Raw genomic sequence first — 21,389 nt, forward strand, 5'->3', positions numbered from 1 at the left:
TGCTAAAGTAGACTAAAAAGTGTCACCTAACAGTTAACAGTGATTTATTTGACCTCTCAGTTTGAAAGGGCAGAACGGCCCATGGATGGCCTGGCCTTTGCATTTTAATTTCTCAGGACCTAATCGCTCTTCTTTGTTTGGAATTTATAGAAGTCCTACATATTTCAGATGTCTTTATATGGGAAGTTGTTTGGGGGTAGGGAAGGAATTACAGAAAAAGATGTCCATATATAATGTGAACATAAATTTAAAATAAGTCACAATACCAAGCTTTTGGGGAAACCCTAGTTTTTGATAAATTAAAGGCTTATGCATGTATTTCAATTTTTTGAGTCTAAATATGGCTTCTCATCATTTAAATATTAGAATTATCTGAGCACTGAAATATTATTTAGGGCCTTTCCTCATCCCATAGACATCACTGTGTCACTGTCATCCCAATGCTCGTCAATTTGCTCGAGCAGGCACCAGTAACGTCTCTGTCTGCCACTGTTTTTGGCATATCGAATACGCCGCAGGTAGCTTGCCAGGCTCTGCCGTGCGGGCAGGATACTCTCGGTAGCTTGCCAGTCTCTCCGAGAGGGGCAGAAGAATCGAACCCAGGTTGGCTGCATGCAAGGCAAACACCCTACCCGTTGTGCTATCGCTCCAGCCCCACATAGACATAAATTGTGAAAATTCTCTCTGTTACTGGTTATATTGGCTAATATATTCCATATTTATATTGAATTGTTAGTATTTTAAGTTAGTCATCTATAAAATTTATGTAAATAATATTGTCTACACTATAGCAGATCTCAAAATACAAGGGGCTTGCCACTCAAGCGTGTGTTCTTCTGACCACATCTATTTGCTTGCTTGCTTGCTTTTTCCATTCTAGAGAAACCCATATTCTCTAAGTAAATTTTGCCCAATTAAAAAAAAGCTATCTCACAGCGGGTAGGGCGTTTGCCTTGCACGCGGCCGACCCGGGTTCGAATCCCAGCATCCCATATGGTCCCCTGAGCATGGCCAGGGGTGATTCCTGAGTGCAGAGCCAGGAGTAACCCCTGTGCATCGCCAGGTGTGACGCAAAAAAAAAAAAAAAAGCTATCTTGCTTCACACACACACACACACAAGGAATTCTAAGGGTTATACATCTTTGACAAAGCTCTTTTCACCTTGGTCTCACCCCCCACCCCATCCCCCCAAAAAAAAAACTGTAACTTAAAAAGAAAGATGTTAGCAGCATTTAGTGGAGTGTTTCGGTGTTTTGAAATAAAAGAAAAATTATTTTTTTATTGAAAAGTAATATTTGTTGTCAGGTTAGACCATCCTATAGAATTGTTAGAAGACTTGGCATTGATAAATGAATAGTGCATCATAGATCTTGTTTTAAGGTATATTCTCTTCTTCAGTAGGACCATTATAAAGTAAAAGACTCAGAAATTAAGATTTAACTGGCAAAGACAAATACTATAAAACTATTTATACCTCTTAGGTATTCAGTATTCAACTACTAGAATTCGGGGGAGAGGGAGAAAAACTTTTTTTGTGTACTATTCTGAATAGCTAATTTTACAAATCTGTTTTCTACCTTATTTTCAATAGGGTCTTACTGGACAGAGCTCACTCAAACTATGACAGTATGTTTCGCCATCTGGACTTGGAAACGCTTTCCTTACCACAACATTCTCCAGTCAATCAGTTTGCCAATACCTCAGAAACAAATACCTCGGACAAATCTTTCTCTAAAGACCTCAGTCAGATACTAGTCAATATCAAATCATGTCGATGGCGGCATTTTAGGCCTCGGACACCACCCCTACATGACAGTGACAATGATGAACTCTCCTGTAGGAAAGTGTATAGAAGTATAACTCGAACAGGAACAGCACAACCCGGGACCCCGACATGCAGTACCTCTACACAAAGTAAAAGCAGCAGTGGCTCAGCACACTTTGGTATGTTTGTTTGTTACGATACACGTTTCTCCAAAAATGCTAGGGTCGTCTGTTCTTCGAACATGTGGTCTGTTGCATTTATGGCTAGAAGGCTTTTCTCCAAATCGTTTTGTGAAGACTTAAATTTGGAAGTTTATTTAAATCCTGTTGCTATAGTTTTTTTGTATATACATCTTTATCAAAATAATACCCATTTACAGAGGTGTTTTGTGAGCAGTTAATGTATGACATTTGTTTTCTGAATGCACTTCATGAACCATAAACGGACCATGAGTTGTTAACTGTTCTATGCTTGGACGGACACGTGTCTACTCTGTTGCTTCAACTGCTTGAAAGCAGAACAGCCAGTGTACAAAGCCCTATTTGTGGAGAGTAATTCAAAGTATTTTATGAGAGGAACTAATTTTTCAGAGAATGACACTTAACCTAAAACAGTAATAATTTTAGCAGTACTCTCGGGTAGTGTCTGTTCTATGACTGTATTATGTGTCATATTAGTGTGTCTATAGTAGTGTGCTTGATTTAAAAACTCAAACTTAAGCTCCATTTTAAAATCTGCTGTTTGAGGTGTGTAGATTGTCGCATTCACTTAGGAACTCTGTAGGGGCGAGGGGACGCTCAGCAGTCAGGGCTCATGCTTTGTGTGTACCTGGGGCAGAGTTCAAACTCGGCACCACCCTGAGCACTGTTAGCCCAAGGAGCTTCACATCCTCAGGCCCTGTGTGGGCATCACCAGGAGTCACCTCCATGCCCTCTGGGCACCACTGGAGAGGTTCCTCAAAAAAATCGTTACTGGGACTCAAGGCATGGCTGAAGCAGTAGAGCGCGCTCCTGGCTTGAAAGCCTTGAGTTGAATCGCCAGCAGCGTCTGGTCCTCTCAGCAGCAGATGTAACCCCAGTGGCCCCCAGCACTACTTGGGCATAGAGACTGCTGGGTGGGGCCCCAACTGGAAAAGAAAGGGGAAACAAAGACCTTTTTATTTGGGCCACATTGAGCAGTGCTCAGCCATTACTCCTGGGTGACTCATTGGCCACATGGAAGGAAATGCCCTACCCTCTGTACTATCTCTTCAACACCCCAAAAACTATTTTACTAAGATTTTTTTAGAGATAATTTAAATACAGGTTTTTTTAACATTCTATAGTCATTTTTGTCTCTCTAATTACTTAGAAATTACAATTAAACCATGTAATATAATTACGAAAATGTGCCTCTGCTTCTTAAAACGTTCCATCACCAATTTAATTCATGACTAGAAAAAATTCGCTTTTATGAAATGGAAATCTTTCATAAGAAAAGTAACCACATTTCAGAAATGTGGTCTGAATTATTCTGTAGCCTAATGGATTATCTATATAATCCTATTAAATTCAGTCTGTAGCACTGTCATCCCGTTGTTCATCTATTTGCTCGAGCAGGCACCAGTAACGTCTGCATTGTGAGACTTGTTACTATTTTTGGCATATCGAATACGCCACAGGTAGCTTGCCGGGCTCTCCAAGAGGGACAGAGGAATCGAACCTGGGTAGGCTGTGTGCAAGGCACACGCCCTACCCACTGTGCTATAAATACTGCATTTTATCACATAATCGTTGCAACGTTATAATCATTGCACCCTATTTAATACTGGCACAGACTTTTTTTTTTTTTCTTCATTTTCACATAATCGAGACGCTCCACTTTCCAAAAAAATTTTGGCATAAAATTATTTGGTGAAATACAATAATCTTTCTCTAAAATCAAAACTAAGACTCTATTAGTATGAAGGGTAATTTATAGTAGTAGGAAATTTAAAGATATGAATTTGTAATGTCTTTTCTGGTATTTTTTATTGTTATGATTAAACAGATTTCTTTGAAACTATGGACAGTTGATGTTATGTCATTCCTTTGTGTTGGTGTGGGGGTGGGGTAGATGGGGCACACTCAGTGGTGCTTAGGGACTATTCCTGACTCTGTGCTCAGAAATGAGCCCTGGTGGTACCCAGGGCACTGACCATGTGCTGGGGCTAAAACAGTGGGTCAGCTGCTTGGTAGGCAAGTACCTTAACTGCTGTACTATCTCCCCAGGCCCTCAGACCTCATATTGATCCCTAATCTTAAAAGCTACCCTTTCAAAATAGAGTAGATAAAGACGCTTCATGATTTGGAGGTGGGGACCAATAAGCCATACTCAGCTGGTTACCGGGTCTTCAGCTGCAGAGCAGTGCTGAGGGTCACCAGGCCTACACCCACTAGTGCACCCGGGGTAGTGCCAGGATGATGCTCCAGCCCTTTTGAGTTTTTTTCTGGTCCTGCTACGGTTTAAGTGTAAATTATTGTACTATAGTACTTAAGTTAGCATTGATGCAGTAAACTTACTTTATGTTTACCATGAATGTTAAAAGGTAAACATAAAAATTATCAAAAGTTCATATAGATGGGACCGAGCAATAATACCGTGGGTTAAGTACCTTGTATATGGCCGACCCAGGCTTGATCCCCAACATCCCTGAGCATCTCCAAGAGTGATCACTGAGCACGCAGCCAGGAGTAAGTCCTGAGCACTGCCCATTGTGGGCCCCGTTCCACCCACCCTCACCCCCCGAAAATAAGTTTATCTGAAAACAGTGCTTAGTAATTGTGTAAAATGTGTAATTTTCTTTTTTAAATTATTTTCTTCTCCTGTATATGGCACATCTTTGAAAGAATGGGTTCAACCAGGTTTTTTTCTGCTTTCAATTTTCCTTTAAATTTTACTAGCTCTTTCTGTGTACTTAGAGAATAGATTCCTACAGATTAGGGAAACACTATAATCTTCCTTGTGACTCAGAAATCTCAGATTCTAAATCCAGCTCAAAAGAATATCTTGTCCATACTTAATGAGGAGAGGGAGAAATTAATACTGTTCCTCTAACATTATCAGTGTCTGCATTGCTGCTTAATCCGTATGTTAGGAATCTTACTTTCGGGGCTGGAGGGACAGTACAGTGGGTAAGGTGTTTGCCTTGCACACAGACGACTTGGGTTCAATCTCCGGCTTCCCAGGTGTTCCCTTAGCATGGCCAGGAGTGATCCTGAATGCAAAGCCAGGAGTAACCCCTGAATATTGCCCTGTGTGGTCCCCAAACCAAAAACTAAACAAATAAAAAGAATCTGACCCTCATCAGTATAATTGTGTTTTAAAGAGAGTTTGCAGGATTTTTTGCTATTGTTTTCAGTACAGCAAGAACCCCAGATGCAAACCAAACTGTCCACCTCACTCTCAACCACAGAAACTCTGGTCTAGGCTAATGCCAAAGTTCAAACCTGCTGTGAAGGCTTCTGAAAGAGAAGGGATCATTGCTGCAGCACATGCTAACAAAGGCTATCTTAGGTTGCTTTTGTTTCTTAGAAGTTTCTGAGGCTTTTCAAATAGATAAAGTCAATTATACTGATTTTCAAACTTTTAACAATTATTTGTGCTGCTTAAGCTCAGTATGTGAGCTTTGATTTAATCACTGTTGTTTTAAAAGTTGATATTTATGCATACCTTCTCATCTCATGTTCCCTTTTGGAAATCCCTATACTTTTTAAGTTGGAAATTGTAAATGGCTCTCAGAAACCCACTACTTTTAGAAAAGGGCATACAATTTATTTAATACATCATCCTGTTTTCTACTCAAAACTTTTTTGTGTGTGTGTGTGTTTTTTGTTTTGTTTTGTTTTGTTTTTTGCTTACCTACCAGTCTTGGCCATTATACATAGTTCTGTGGCCAAGTGGGAAAGCTGGTTAGACAGGCAAGGGCTGGAGTGCTTTGTTCTCTGGATTTTATGTAAGAGAATAATACCATGTTGAAGAATTTAGAAAGACTTGCTATATATTGTGTTGAGAACTAGAATTAGTATTTTTTTAGCATTCAGGGATAAATGTTTTTGTTTTCGGGATACACCCAACGGAGCTCAGGGCTTACTCTACTACATCTGTGCTCAGGGATCACTTATGGCTGAGCTACGGACTTACGGGGTATCAAGGACTGAACCCATTGGCTGTGTGCCAGGCAAGTGCTATACCCGATACACCGTTACTCCAGTTCCTTTCAAGAATAAATTGTGTATTTTTAATAATTATAAGTGTTACATGGTTTGGTTGTTTTCCAAATAGTTTTCTAATTTTTTGTAACTGCATTTACATGTGTTTGGGGATAGCAGATGGTGGAATTAATACTTCCCCTAACCCCCCATAATTAGAACTCTAATCAAAAAAACTGAAAACGAGGTGTATTTTAAACAGTACGCATTCAGGATTTGAATTTCTAATTCTTGGTGAATTTTTATCATCATCTTAAGTTTTTTTTTAAGCTCATATCTGTACTAAAGATCTGATGCCTATAAGCAAGTAATAATCTGTAGCTAGGATGATACATTCTTAGTCTATGATATCTCTAGGTGTACAATTCAATTTATAACTTCAGATTTTAAATTTACTATAAAGTAACTAGAACTGTAAAGAAGTTTGAACAATGATACTTTCTTACTTTGTAAATTTCAAGACTTTAAGCCTTATCCAAGTGTGTTTCAGAATTCAAGTAGGTCTTCAGCAGTCTGAAGTGTCCCCCCTTGTGAATTGCATTAATTGTTAAACAGTGTTCTAGTAAAAAGCTCAGCTGTAGAGCCCCTCCGTGGCATGGATGGGACCCTTGGTTCAGTCCCCTGCATTGCCCTCCATCCCCCAAATCATACTGAGTAGAATATTGGACTGCAGATGGTCTCACCTTCAAGTCCTTAAGAGCTTACCAACACATGTGTACTTAAATATGTGCCACCATATTAATGACAGCAAGCCTGTTCTCATATTGGATTTCTAGATAGCTTGTACTTATAAACCTCAGATTAATTCAACCTTACTGGTTAGGGAGTTGTGCTTTTAAATAACTATCTGGAAATAGTAATTTTATGTTACATTTCTTTAGTTTTTTTTCATATTAAAATAATTTTCTACCTATATACTGTTTAAAGAAATCTTTAATTAAGAGCCTCCTTTTAAAATTGCTGTTTGGGTTAGTTGATTTTGTAACAAATGAACAATAAGCATTTTGGTCACCTTAGAATCTGTTTTCTTAACCTGAGATTTTTTTTTTAATAGTTCATTTTTTCTTATGTTCCTGTCACCTTCCCCACGCCTACGCCCTTTACCTTTTCAGTTGATCTTGTTCAATTATGGAAATACAACTTGACAGCATCTTGAGCTATAGGCTATTCCAGATACTGGTGTGCCGAAGGATCGTTTTCTTATGTTAAAAGTGGGATCATACATAAAGACCTACCATAGTATTTCATGTTCTAAAACACTCACCAGTGGGGGGCCAGAGAGACCATACAGAGGGCAGGGTGCTTGCCTTGCATGGGGGCTACCCAGGTTCAATCCAGGTGTCCCATATGGTTCCCTAAGCACTGCCAGGAGTGAACCTGGTAGTGCACAAGATTCAGGAGTAAGCCCTGCACACCACTGGATGTGGACTCCCCCCCCCCCCATTCTCCTCAGCCCTCACAAAGAAAAAGAAAAACACCACCACTGTACGGTGTTTGGAATTCCATGGAAGATAATATCAGACTATTTGTAGACCATTTCCCATAGTACCTTAGTGCTGGCTTGTATGTACAAATCTATGCAGCCACCATAGCAATCCAAAAAAGTACCATCTGTCTTTATTCAGAATACCATCTATTCAAAATAATCCCTTTAGACCTTTGCCTGTTTAATTCTGTCTCAGCCCCAGGTAACCATTTTGTCGGTGTAACTTAGTTTTGCGGGTTCTAGAACTTTTATGTAAGTGAATTCAAATGGAATGAACTGTGTTTGATTCCTTTACCTTAGTGGCCTCAGACTCTCTGCCAAGTGTTAAACCATGTAGTAGGTATAAATTCATCTGTTCATGGATATTTTGACTTCCGATTTGGGCTCTTTGGAGCAAAATGTCTATTATAAGCTCAGATGTAAAAGTAGATTTATAAAATCTTATTTTACTTAAATTCTTACCCCACAGCAGCTGCCACCAGCTTCTGTCTCTGCCTAAGTACTTGCTTTGAGGACAAATTCAACAACTTTTTACATCAAGGCATTCAACATTTGAGACTTGTTTGGAAAATATGCCCGTATATTGAGCCCAAATGCTGCCCCCTTCCATTTTAATCTCCATAGTGCCTTTTTGTCCTTGGGAGTTATTGAACTTGATGCTTTCCAGTATCATCAGCATCACTCATATATTTAAAGTACTGCCATGCTGCTTTCTCAGGTTTTTGTTCATGCCCTCATATGACTCTTTCCCCTGCCTTGCTCCTTTTTTGGTCAAATACTCTCAAGATACTTTAAAAACATGGCTCACATTGTTGGTATATATGTGAGTTGGTATATATGTGGTATATAGTTGTATTATTTTCCCACACTTCCTACTGCTACATACCTTTATGACCCCAGGTGAAAGATTTCTGAGTTACAAGGTTATAGGAAGAAGTGACTTAGGATACTTCCTGATCTAAAAGTTTTTTTCTTCTCAGAAATTATTCGGATCCTAGATTTGGTCACAAAACTTCCAATTTTTCTTTGAATTGCAAACTTCCTCACCCTACCCTATCTGGAGGCAGATACAATCTGAAAAAATATTCTACCTTGGCAGAGATTTAGAAAATTGTAGTCAGTTTTGTTTCTAACATCTGGCTTAAATAATAATAGCTTCTGAGGTCCTCTCCACATAGTATAAAACCCAGATCAGACTTATATTTGTCCTTCTACTACCGTACCTTTATTCAGAGCTTCCTACCCAATCATATAAACTTACGTATTGGGATTTTATATAAAATTTTAGTGCCTCATAGCTGAAAAGGATCTAAATTAATCACTTTCATATTTTATATGAGCATAGTGATCTCAAAAGGGTAAGTAACTTGTTCCAGGTAGATTCAGCTTATTAAAACAGGTGAAAATGAAAAGAAAAACCCAGCTCTCTTGGCTCCTAGACTTTTGATTTATATGTGGCTTATTCATTTCAAGTCACTTGCCAAAATTTTCCAGGGATAATTTTATAACTAGGCTCTTGAGTATAAGAGGTGTCTTAAGATTTGGACTAATAAAAATGGCTCCAAATGAAAACTGGTCATATAAAGTTTTATATTGCATTTTTATTTCTAAATCTATATTAGGAAGAAGTAGTTAAAAGCAAAGTTACAAGACCCTGAGCGGGCAAGGAATAAAATGTTTATTTAAATAGGACAAGACTATTTAAATTTGTTGCGAGGGTTTTTTTTTTGTCTTTGCTTTTTGGGTCACACCCAGTGATGCACAGATATATTAGCAAAATGTCTTTGGTAAGCCTGGCTTTGCACTCAGGAATTACTCCTGGCAGTGCTCGGGGAGCCATATGGATGCTGGGAATTGAACCCAAGTTAGCCTTGTGCAAAGCAAACGTCCTGCTGTGATATCGCTGTGATATCGCTCCAGCTAGGGTTTTGATTAAAACACACTCCTGAAAACTAAGTGCAAAAGAATTTTTTTCATTTAGATAAGTGAAGTTTTGTAGGTAGAATCTTCAGTACATGTTAAGTATTGCTTTTATTGATACATAGTGACCTGATCTAGAAATGATCCTTAAAAATTTTACTAAGAAAAATTTCTTAGTAAATTAGTAAAATTTCCTACTAGAAAAATTGATTTAGGTTACTCAAATTTAGAAAATAAAATCGTAAAAAATGTTAGCAGTGTATCTTGTTAAATTTAGAATTTTTCCATTTTAAACAACTGCTTGATTTTTTTCATAACCAAAGGTGAATATTACATTGAACATTAATTTTTGTAGAATTTCTTCAAGTTCTGAAACAATACTTACATGGAAATGATTATGTTGACAGTTACTTTTGCTTTGATTCTTAGGGATTACCCTGTTTTTAAAAGACTTCCCTTTAAAATTCAAATCTGAGGAGGATAAATATAGCAGGGGAAGAGAACTCATCAAAAGCTAGGTGTCAACAGATTCATAGCAACACAAAGTAAGAAAGTCAGCAGTAGAATTTTTCCAACAGATTGCTTTTTTTTTTTTAACCCTTGTAGCCCAAGAGCTTAACTCCAGTGTAAGAGGCCATATTGACGCTGATAACTTAGGTTTCCTCAAACATGATTTCATGATTTTCTGATCCTTTCAAGACTGTATAGAAGCTCTCCTTAATCCTTTAGTAGCTGTACTAGGCAGATACTATATCGTTGGAAATAAAAGTTCCTCTTGAATTTTAAGTGAAATTATATTCTGAAGTAATATTCTAACTAAATTATCAAGAATGCAGTTAAAGACAGCAAGTTGTAAATTAGATGACAGTATTTTTTAAATATTAAAATTTTTAATATTCAGATTGAGAAAATGTGCATGATTTACAGATTCCCTGTCACCCAGGGATGCATGGTAACCCTTTTCTGCCCTTTGAAATAATTATTACCAAAAAATCACTGGCTTCTTAAAGATGCCTTTAAAGTCAGATGATATAACTATATGTGCTTCCCACCCCCCTTTTTTTTTAATTGGCTGAAAAGAAAAAGATTTCCTTTTTTTAAACTGCACACACTTTGGAAGTAATAAATGAACATTTTTTTGTTTGTTTTTTTTAGAACTGAGCTCTCCATAGACAAACATAAGTAGCATAACACAGTGTCTTACCTCAGACATCATTCTGTACAGTAAATCAACATAAACATCTCCGTTCTTATTGACTGGATTTTTTCCAGGTGGGTTAATTGGGTGGGGAAAATTAATTAACCTTAATATTTGGCACCTCTTTTCTTCCTGTTAAACTTTAAAGGATGGGTTTTAAAAAAAATAAAATAAAATAAAATTATTAAAGGTTCAAAAAAATTAACAACCTTGTATTTCATACAGAGGAAGTATTTGAATTGACCAAAATTAGAAAGTCTATTGTAAAACAGTTCCTATTTATGCACAGAACTACTAGGGATCATCAAATGCATTGTGAAAATAATATAAGTAAATTAGAAGCTAAGGGGATAATTGTCAGATTTCTTCTCAAACTCACTGCAAAGCTGAATTCCAAATAATGTGGATTTAAAAAGCTGGTCTTACCTTTTTACACTGTTCAACATAAGTTGTCACAGCTTTACAAAAATTGTAAAAAACGTGGTTTGAAAATTGGGAACTCAGCTGTTCTCTTTTTTTTCTTTAACTCAGGATCTTTAATTTTGTCTTACTTGAAACTCAAACCACTCTTGTGAAAATGTGGTTGTGAAAATGTGAAATTTTCATTTGGAGGTGATCGTTAGCAGGATCACACACCGTTGTACCATTTCTCATGCTGAAATTTGGTAGAAGATGCATGTGATACCTGTGCGTTTTTGTAAAGTGTTTCTTTATTTTATGTTCAGCATTTACAGCCGAACAATACCAGCAACATCAACAGCAACTGGCACTAATGCAGAAACAGCAGCTTGCACAAATTCAGCAACAGCAAGCAAATAGTAATTCCTCCACCAACACTGCACAGGTGAGGGATTTGTCTGTCTTATGATTATCCCTCATTGTTTCCCACCAGAGTTCATCTCTAATTACCAACTGTTGTCATAGAACCTTGCATCTAACCAGCAGAAAAGTGGCTTTCGCCTGAATCTCCATCATAGCCATTCTATACAGGGTTTAGAAAGAACCTTACAGGTGAGTATGGAAGCTGTTGACTCTGCTCCCTACTTTAAAAAGTAAAAAACTAAAAACCAAATAGCATGAAGACCCTATGTTCAGCTCTGACTAGAGGCTATAAAGATGTCTCTTTAAAATAACAACCCTGCTAGATGTTAGGGTTTAATTGCTATTAAAATATTTTAAAATTTAAAGTGTTTGAAAAGCTATTAAAATTTAAATTGAGTGACCTCTTTTACCATTAAGCAGAACTTGCTTTTAAAACAAAAGCATGATAAATGTTTGCCGTTTAAACCTATTTTGTGCTTGAAGGATGAAATTTGAGCCTAAGCAGCTTCAAGGAAAAAAATTAAAGGGGCTTCGTAATTTCTAGGCTACGTTATGATGTGATATTTTGCTAATCCCAAATGGAATATTTCTCTTCTGTCCTGAAGGTGCCTTTGGTTTTGTATATACATATATATTTGTGAGTTATGGGAAAATAAGTTACATATTTGCAAATCACTGAAATAGTTTAACTAGTATACTTATTGTCTAAGACTTTGTATTGGAGGTTTCCTATTAGAGCATTATAGAAGATTTGTTAATTGGCTTGTTAAATATTTTCACATGAAAATCTTGAGGTATGAGGCTCCTCAGTTCATTACCCTTGAGTATAACTTTCTCGTGTTCGTGACTATTAAAAAATATTTCAGTGCTTTGCCACTTGTCTTCTCAAGATTTTGGTATTAATATTAATCTAAGACTCGGTGACACTGATTAGATTTGTATTTGCTTTTTAGGGTTTTGTTTCCAAGACTTTGGATTCTGCTAGTGCTCAATTTGCTGCTTCTGCTTTGGTGACATCAGAACAACTGATGGGATTCAAGATGAAGGATGATGTGGTGCTTGGAATTGGGGTGAATGGTGTCCTTCCGGCCTCAGGTAAGGATAAAGAAATTTCTTTGGTCGGAGGGAGGGGCACATTCAGTAAGTAGGGCACTTGCCTTGCATGTAGCCAACCCAGGTTTGATCTCCGGCATCCCATATGGTCTCATACGGTCCCCTGAGTATCTCCAGGTGGGGTGGCACACCACCCCACCCCCACCCCCCAAAAAAGAAATTTTACAATATTTGTAATGTGTATCTGCCATACAAATTGACAATTTACATATTATTTAAATGCTTCTTTCTTTTCCTCTAGGAGTATACAAGGGCTTACACCTCAGTAGTACTACACCAACAGCACTTGTACATACAAGTCCATCAACGGCAGGTTCAACTTTGTTACAACCTTCTAACATGACACAGACTTCAACTTCCCACAGTGCTCTGAGTCATCAAGTAACTGCTGCCAATTCTGCAACAACTCAGGTTCTGATTGGGAACAACATTCGATTAACTGTACCTTCATCAGTTGCCACTGTAAACTCTATAACCCCCATAAATGCACGACATATACCTAGGACTTTAAGTGCTGTTCCATCGTCTGCCTTAAAGCTGGCTGCTGCAGCAAACTGTCAAGTTTCCAAGGTTCCATCTTCATCCTCTGTAGATTCAGTTCCAAGGTTAGTAGTATATGACTAGTTAAATGTTTAAGCCGAAAGTGTTTGGAGATACGAGATTTATCTTGACTTCTTGGAAATTACACTATACTTTTTTGAGATTGATTTCCACTAAGCAGTAAACAGATGAATGTAATTAGTGGTATTGAAATTTTAGTCTAAGTGTTGTGAATATTGGGTACATAATTAAGAAAAGTTAATGTTTCATTGTGTAAGATTCATTGAAAATCATTCTAAAAGATTACAAAGATTTATAGGTTTGTAAAATTGTATATATTGCAGCTCTAATTTCAATATAAGAAAAAGCCTTCACATCTGATGTATTCTATAATCTAAAAAATGAGATCATATTTGATCCAGGGTTGTATTTGGTTTTGCAGACGAGAGGGAGATAGAGTTACAGAAGAAAACCCTATCAACTAAACTAGTTGGCTCGAGGTTTGGGAAGGTTAGTAGTTGAAGTAAGAATGGTAGGAAGAAAGCGGGCTTTGGAACACCTTTGATGGCCTCTGGGTGATCAGAAGATTCCTCAACTTAAATGTAACTTTTTTTTTCTTTTTGGGTCACACCCAGCAATGCGCAGGGGTTACTCCTGGCTCCTGCACTCAGGAGTTACTCCTGGCAGTGCTCGGGGGACCATATAGGATGCTGGAAATCAAACCCAGGTTGGCCGGGTGCAAATGCCCTACCCCCTGTGCTTTTGCTCTAGCCTTAAATGTAACTTAAGTCAAGAGAGATAATACATTGAGTAGGGTGCTTACTTTGCATGCAGTCACACCAAGGTTTGCTCCCCAACACCCCTCTGGTTCCCCCAAGTCTCGCCAGGAGTGATTCCCTGAGCACAGAACCAAAAGTTAGCCCTTGGGACCACTGGGTGTGACTCAGACACCATTAATATATATTTAAATATATGATGCGTGATTTTCATAACTGAAATTATATTAAGCCCAAAACACTTAACAATATATGGAACTTGGTTTGGGGGCCACAGCCACCATGCTCAGGGGTTTCTCCTGGCTCTGCACTCACTAATTACTCCTGACAGTGCTCTGGGTACTATATGTAATGCCGGGAATCTCACCTGGCCGCCTGCATACAAGGCAAGCGCCTTACCCACTGCACTGTCTCTCCAACCCCTATGTGAAACGTTTTGTGTCCCTTTATCCAGTTTTTCTAAAGGTATGGGAACTAAGATCAGAGCTACAAACACACTCAGCAGTGTAGATGCCAGAAAATTGGAATTTTTTTCTTTGGGGGTCCAGAGAGATAATTCAATGGGCCGGTCTCATGTTTTCTCTACAGACACCTATGCAGGTTTAGTCCTGGTACCATATGGTCCAGTTAGGGTTCCCCTCCCCTTCCTCCGGCCCTTCAAAAGGACTAAAAACACCCAGAAATCACACCCATAGGTTTCTAGTGTAATCCCTCGGTTTGGTACTTACCACCTGTTAAAAGAGAGAGAAATCTTTGTCTTCTGATCATTACTTCAGAGCCCCTCCTACTCACTTTTATTGATAGAACCCTAAATTGAAGTCCTAAGTGAAATTCAGTCACTTGTGCTTCTTTTTAAAAACTGTTATGAGAGTTAAAAAAAAAAATGCAAAATATAAACCAGACCTTGGGACTCAGGCTGCTTCAGTGCTGCCCCTATTTTGTTGGTAATAGAGTGACTGTGGAATTCATAGTGGCCATAAAAGTTCGTGTTCCTCTGCTTGCTGTTTTCTCCCCAGAGTCCATTTTTTTCTAGTATTAAGGAAAAAAAGTATGTTTTATGTGAGTAATATATTAAACTTTATTTTTCCCCCACAGGGAAAATCATGAGTCAGAAAAGCCAGCACTAAACAACATAGCAGACAATACAGTAGCGATGGAGGTGACGTAGCTTCCTCGGGAGTGGATCTGCAGCCTGGGGACTTTGATTAGGTGCTATGCATCAGTAGCATTTTGAATGCAAGGGATGGTGGAATGCAACACATGCGTTTCTGTGGCAGCTGTGGGGACTTGACAGCAATGCTCATCTCTCATGCTTCAATTTTTCTTTTCTTACTGTTAATAGGAAAAAAATCAACATCTGTAAATTAAGAATACAGCAATTATCTGTACAGTACTGCATATTTGTAATACCCTTGTATATATGTTACTTGAATACAGAAATGTTCATTTGTGATGCTTTGCACTTGGGGGCGGGGGGTGGGAGGGAAATAAATTGCAACAAAGAGTGTGAGATGTGAGATTGTATAGAGATGAAGTGTCATCACATCATGTGCATGGTGCGGAACCTGCTGTTTTATCTATTTATTGTGCCGTGTTTACAGTTTTTTGTACACTGTACCTTCATTGGTTCCTGTGCTGTAGTAAATGTGTTAGGTAGCTGTGGACTCCTTGGTATTTTGTAAATGGTATAACATAACTTGGTTCCCCTCTGGGTCCCTGAGTTTTCTGTGTATCATGTGAAAAAAAAAATGGTGACATACATACAGAATTTTACAAAAAAAAAAAAAAGGCATCAGTTTTTTTTAAATGGGGAATGTACTGTTAAATGGGGATCTTCCTGGTCTACTATCATTAGGACAAGTAACAAGCTAAAAATGAAGTCTCTTGAATCTTCCCATCCCCACTTGCCCACAAAACTGTGGGTCATTTCTGGTACTTAAAGCACTAATGTTATGTTGCTGCTCTACAAACAGCCGGTAGTCCCATTCCCTTCCACACCAAAAAGTGTTAAATCAAGTATGCAAATGGAGTCCTTACAACTGGAGTTTATGTTGTCTTGCCCTTTTTTTAGCACAAAAAAAAATGTACTTTTTTATTGTCGAATTGTTTAAAAGACTTCATTCTTTACTTGTTCTTACAAAAAGGATATAAGGGAGAAGAATGCAGTAATTGCTGTACGTGTATCATCATTCCAGTTTCTAAAAACAGCCAGCCAGCTTTTTTCCTTTTAAGATTCTCCAGAAGGCTGCAAGGCCAGAACCACAAATATCGGGTGCCTTCCTTTGGAAATATTTGACTTCTCTTCTGTGAAGAGAATGGTACTTAACAGACTACTACTAGTGCTTTGTCAGTACCGAAGTCTGAATGCCCAGTCCAATGGCATACATTATCCTTAAGGTTTTTAATCCCACCTGGAAAAATTGTGATAGAATTCTCACAAAATAAACCCAGGGCATTACATGTTGACAAACTAATGTGTAGTGGTCTTTTGCTTTTATTTTCAACCCAAGAACTTTTGTGTGACTTTAATCAGAATCTTCCAGTACAGGGGGCATGTGGGATGATAGAGGTGCTTCTGTCCGACCGTTATGTGGTGAAGGGATAACTCTGAGGCTGTGTTACTGCATCCTTGGAAAAAATAGCTGTTCTCAAGGAGTTTATAGTCACCTCATGGATGATTGAAAAAAAATAGTCAAATTTGTGTCATGGTAAGTATGTGGGAAGTGGGGGAGAAGGCACAAGAAACATTGCCTGGATAGGTGAGGCTTGTTGTAGGTTTAGTGGGCTTGTCAAGGTGGCTACATTTCAGTCTGACTCTACCTGGAAAGAAAGTGTGTCAGGTAGAGTGAGTTCAAAGATCTAGAGGTGGGGGGTGTCTGGTTTGCTCACAGAACTGCATTACGTCTGAGGCAGAGAGGGGTGGAGAGCAGCCGGAGTAAGGAGGGGTGGTAATGACCTGGCGTGGGCCTGGATCTGAGTTGGATCTCTGCAGCTCCAGGCCCCACTCGGTGTCCTGGAGACCCCCAGCACTACCAGGCCTGAGCAGCACCACATTGGAGGGTCTTGAACCAGCTGGCTGACTTGGTCCAGGTTTTGCTGCCATGCACCTCACTGTCCCTAGAGCACTGTCTAAGGAGCTCCTTCCTCCACCCCAAAAGTGACATTAAGGGGCAAATCTCCTAATTCAGGAAAGGTAACAACCAGGAGGATAGTGAGAAGTTGAATTCTCTGCTTTATTGGAGTCCAGCCTAGTAAACTTTGCTCACTAGATGTTAGGTAAATAATAGGAAAGGAGAAATTAAGATGAATTCCCAAGTTATTTGGTGGCCTGACCCCACAGTAATATTAGTAGTTGATTACTGTGGGAGGAGTGGATCTAGGAGGAAGTTGGATTTGGGGCTGTGTTCATCCTCCAAATTATCAAGTAGTGGGTTGTATATAAGACAGGAATTTGGAAAAGACTGGGCTGGAGAGCAAAAAAATTTTGAGTCTTATTTCTAGACAAAAATCATGAAGTTGGGGTTGAAGAGATCGTACATTGGGTAGCATGCTTTTCTTGCACACAGCTGACCCGGTTTCGATCCCCAGCACTCGAATGGCCCCAACCCCCCAGGAGTAATCCATGAATACAGGTGTGGCCCAAAAGCCACAACTGACCCAAACAAAGCTTTGAATTTTGTGTGAAATCACCAAGCATGAGATCACTGTCACTGTCATCCCGTTGCTCATCAATTTGTTCAAGCGGGCACCAGTAACGTCTCTCATTGAGAGACTTGTTACTGTTTTGGGCATATCCAATACACACGGGTAGCTTGCCAGGCTCTGCCACGCAGGCTCGATACTCTAGCTTTCCGGGCTCTCTGAGAGGGGTGGAGGAATGGAACTCGGGTCGGCCGCGTGAAAGGCGAAAGCCCAACGGTGTGCTATCACTCCAGCCCAAGCATGAGATCAAGTCTTGGTATAACAGATAACATTGGATTTAGTGTTTCATGCCACTTTTTCCTTTTGGGGGAATTCTCTTTCAAAAACCATTCGGATAGCTATTTTTGTTGATTCTGTTTTAAATTTCTTTAAGAAAAAAATGACAAAGAGGCAGTCCTCTTAGTTTCAACGATGATTGATCATTTAAGCTATTAGTTGAAATGTACTCAAAACTAAAATTAGAATGTCTAGGGGCCACAACCGTAAGACGGTAGGGCGTTGTTTTGCACATAGCCAGCCCAGTTATATCCCTGGCACCACATATGGTCTCCTGAACCCCAGTAATGATCCCTGATTAACCCCGAGCACTGCTGAGTGTGAGTGTCCCGGCCCCCAACACCACTACCACCACCACCCCCCGCCAAAATAAAAAGGAAAGAAAACACTGGACTGGAGAGCAAATTTTTTTAAACTTTTTTATTGAATCACTGTTAGACCATTACAGAGTTGTTTGTGATTGGATTTCAGTCATAGTGTTCCAACACCCACCCCTCCACCAGTGCACATTCCCCAGCACCAGTGTCCCCAGGTTCCTTCCCATAGCCCCCCACCCCCTGCCTGCCTCTGTGGCAGGCATTTCTTTCCACACCCCCCCCGCCCGAGAAATTTTTGAGTCATTTTTCTAGACAAAAGCCACGATTTGGGTTGAAGAGGTGGTCCATCGGGTAGCATGCTTTCTTGCACACAGCTGACTAGAAAGACAAAATGAGGCCTTCAGCTTGCGGCATCTGTTACGCCCGCTGCCCACAAGCAGGGCTAGAAGTAGGCTGAGAAATATGAACAGAGCCTCGCCACGCACTCCCAGTCAGGATTCCAGGTGGAACCTTGTACTGGAGTTGAATCACTGGTGGGCAGCAGTCCATACCCATGTAGCTCTCTTACTTGGCCACACCAAATCTAGGATTTAGAGAGCAAAAGTTCAAATTAAGTGTTCACATTTTTAAATAAGGACATTCACTTTAAAAAAAAAAAAAGAGTCAGCCTCTGGATTTCACGCAATCTCTCCAGATCCCACTGCTCCATGTTTGTGACTATTTAACACAAAAGCAACTGAATCACAAGGATCTTGGGGAAAGAAAAACCATCAAGAGAACCTTGACATCTGGTTAATAACTTACTGAATATTTACATCTTACAGCTAGTAATTATCATTCAGTCCTTACAATAAAACCGTTCAGGTAGATAGTAGATTGCTTAAGGTTAGACAGTGATTGACAAACCAGGATTTGAATTCATCTGCTCCACTCAAAACAGTTGCTGTTTGCCCCCACGACTGAAAAATAGCCTGGAAACGCCTTGATTTGATCAGTTTTCTTAGTAAGCTTTATTCCTGTTGTTTCTAAAGAAATCGCTACCATGATTCGCTTATTCTAGTTGCTATGCATTTTACCTTAGAAGCATAACCAAATGGCTTTCTGCACTAGATACAAATGTGTTTTTCAAGAAGTATTTGAGCTCCAAACATTTTTACGAATAGAAAATTTATGAAAATATTTAAACAATTTTCCTAACTACAATATGCTACAATCTTATTGTATAATATGTTAGCATTTCACACATTTGTATATTGAGCTGTAGAAAGGTTCTTTTTTTTAACAGTATTAATTCAAACATTTAAACTATAACACGCTTTGGTGTAGAAGTTGGGGCCACATTCCATTGTTTTCCTTTCATGTAGCTGTTACTCTAGTTAGATACGCATTGAACGATAGGTTAAGCAAAATTAAACATTTACATTAAAACTAACATGTCCAATGAAGTTGGGCTGGAGTGATAGCACAGCGGCAGGGCGTTTGTCTTACTCGTGGCTGACCGGGGTTCGATTTCTCCACCCCTATTGGAGAGTCCAGCAAGGTACTGAGAGTATCTCGCCCACACGACAGCCTGGCAAGCTACCCGTGGTGTATTCGATATGCCAAAAACAGTAACAACAAGTCTCACAATGGAGACGTTATTGGTGCCCGCTCGAGCAGATCGATGATAGTGACAGTCCAATGAAGTCAACTGGAGATTTGGGGCGAGGGTGGGGAATATGTCTCCCAAGTGCTCAGGACCCCCCACCACACCCCCTTGACTGCCCAAGATTCAGTGCTCCTGGCACCCTGTACCCAGGCCACCCCAGCAGTGCTCGGGGCCTCCAGACCGCCAGGGGTTGGGTCATTGTTGGCCACATTCCCTCGACGCCAGCCCCACTGAAGAGTTTTGTTGTTTCTGGTTTTTAAAATACAACTTGCTTTGGAAACTTTCTACGGGACTATATTACTGAAAGAACCAGTTAATTCCAGTATTTTCTCATCAACACATGCCGAGCAAATCAGGTGAAAGCCAAATGTAAAAGGTACATTTTGAGAGAGAACCCAGTCTTAGAAACTACTGTGCTCCTGTAGTATATGAAATGAGAAAAGGCGAGTTTGTGGAGTTTGTAGCTGTAAGTAGAGGTGTAGTTTGTCTTTACAGATACCTTCCTGGCCACGAGTGCTCGTTTTCTGTGAGTGCAATAATAAATTCCCATAAATGGTGGCTTTGAACAACAGAATTTGTATTCTTTTTTTGAAGGTCAGGAGCCCCAAATTGGCTTCACTAAGCAGAAATCAAGGTTGTGCTTTAAAGAGACTTGACTTGAGGGGAGAATCTTTCTTGCCTCTTTAGCTTCAATTTTATGCATGACATAAGACAAATCACTCCAAACTCTTGGCCTTGACATGACCTTTTCTGAGTGAATTTCCTTCTGCCTTTCTTGTATAAAGACACATGAATGTATCTTAGGTCCACACAAATAGTCCAGGGTAAATCTTTTTGTAAGTCTTCAATGATGTGCTTTCCCTACTGGCAATGCAGGTTCAAGGAATTAACACTGTACTGTTTGGAGGCTGCACCCGTGGTGCTCTGGGGCGAGTTGCCGTGCTCAGGTGCTCACAGTGCTCAGAACACTGGATGATGCTGGGCATCAAACCTGAGCCTTCTGCATGCATAGCATTCACTCCAGTCTGTTGTGAAAGGAAAGAAGGCTTTTGTAAGCTTTTTAAATTTATCTTTAAAATGGTACAATAGTTAGGGCTCTAGCCTTGAATTTGACCTTGAGTATGACACAGCTGACCTGAGTTTGAGCACAGGCACTCCATATGGTCCCCCAAACCTGCCAAGAATGATTCCTGAGGGGCTGGAGCAATAGCACAGCGGGTAGGGCTTTTGCCTTGCACGTGACCGACCCAGGTTCAATTCCCAGCATCCCATATGGTCCCCTGAGCACCACCAGGGGAAATTCCTGAGTGCAGAGCCAGGAGTGGCCCAAAAAAGAAAAAAATGATTCCTGAGTGCAGCGCCAGGAGTGACCCCTGAGCTTCACTGGGCCCAAAAAATTGTACAATAGGGTCAGAGGGACAGTACAGTGGGTAGGGTGCTTGTCTTTCACGTGACTGATGACTTCAGTCCCCAGCACCACATGATCCTTTGACCCCTGTTAGGAGAGATCCCTGACAGAATCAGGTGTGGCCCCAAAACAAAAAGCAGGTATAATGTCCCTTGAAGGTAGGCTCCAATAAGTCAAAGCTGTGTACTG

General features: G+C 39.7%; 1 protein-coding gene across 4 annotated transcripts in view; it reads left to right on the plus strand.

The window, feature by feature from the left end:
- Positions 1–16,319, plus strand: part of EPC1 (enhancer of polycomb homolog 1) — a 95,833-nt gene extending 79,514 nt beyond the window's left edge. For 2 of the 4 annotated variants that reach the window (XM_055147033.1, XM_055147031.1), the window contains exons 10-15: positions 1,592–1,944; positions 11,324–11,442; positions 11,523–11,609; positions 12,374–12,515; positions 12,775–13,138; positions 14,945–16,319. In XM_055147033.1, coding sequence (XP_055003008.1) covers positions 1,592–1,944; positions 11,324–11,442; positions 11,523–11,609; positions 12,374–12,515; positions 12,775–13,138; positions 14,945–15,017 — 1,138 coding nt within the window. In that variant the 3' untranslated portion in view covers positions 15,018–16,319. Of the gene's footprint in view, positions 1–1,591; positions 1,945–10,555; positions 10,673–11,323; positions 11,443–11,522; positions 11,610–12,373; positions 12,516–12,774; positions 13,139–14,944 lie in introns of those variants that run through there. The other 2 variants (XM_055147032.1, XR_008631417.1) reach the window with 2 other exon arrangements.
- Positions 16,320–21,389: the final 5,070 nt, after the last annotated feature.

The sequence above is a fragment of the Sorex araneus genome, chromosome 9, assembly GCF_027595985.1.
Source record: "Sorex araneus isolate mSorAra2 chromosome 9, mSorAra2.pri, whole genome shotgun sequence".
NCBI lineage: Eukaryota > Metazoa > Chordata > Mammalia > Eulipotyphla > Soricidae > Sorex > Sorex araneus.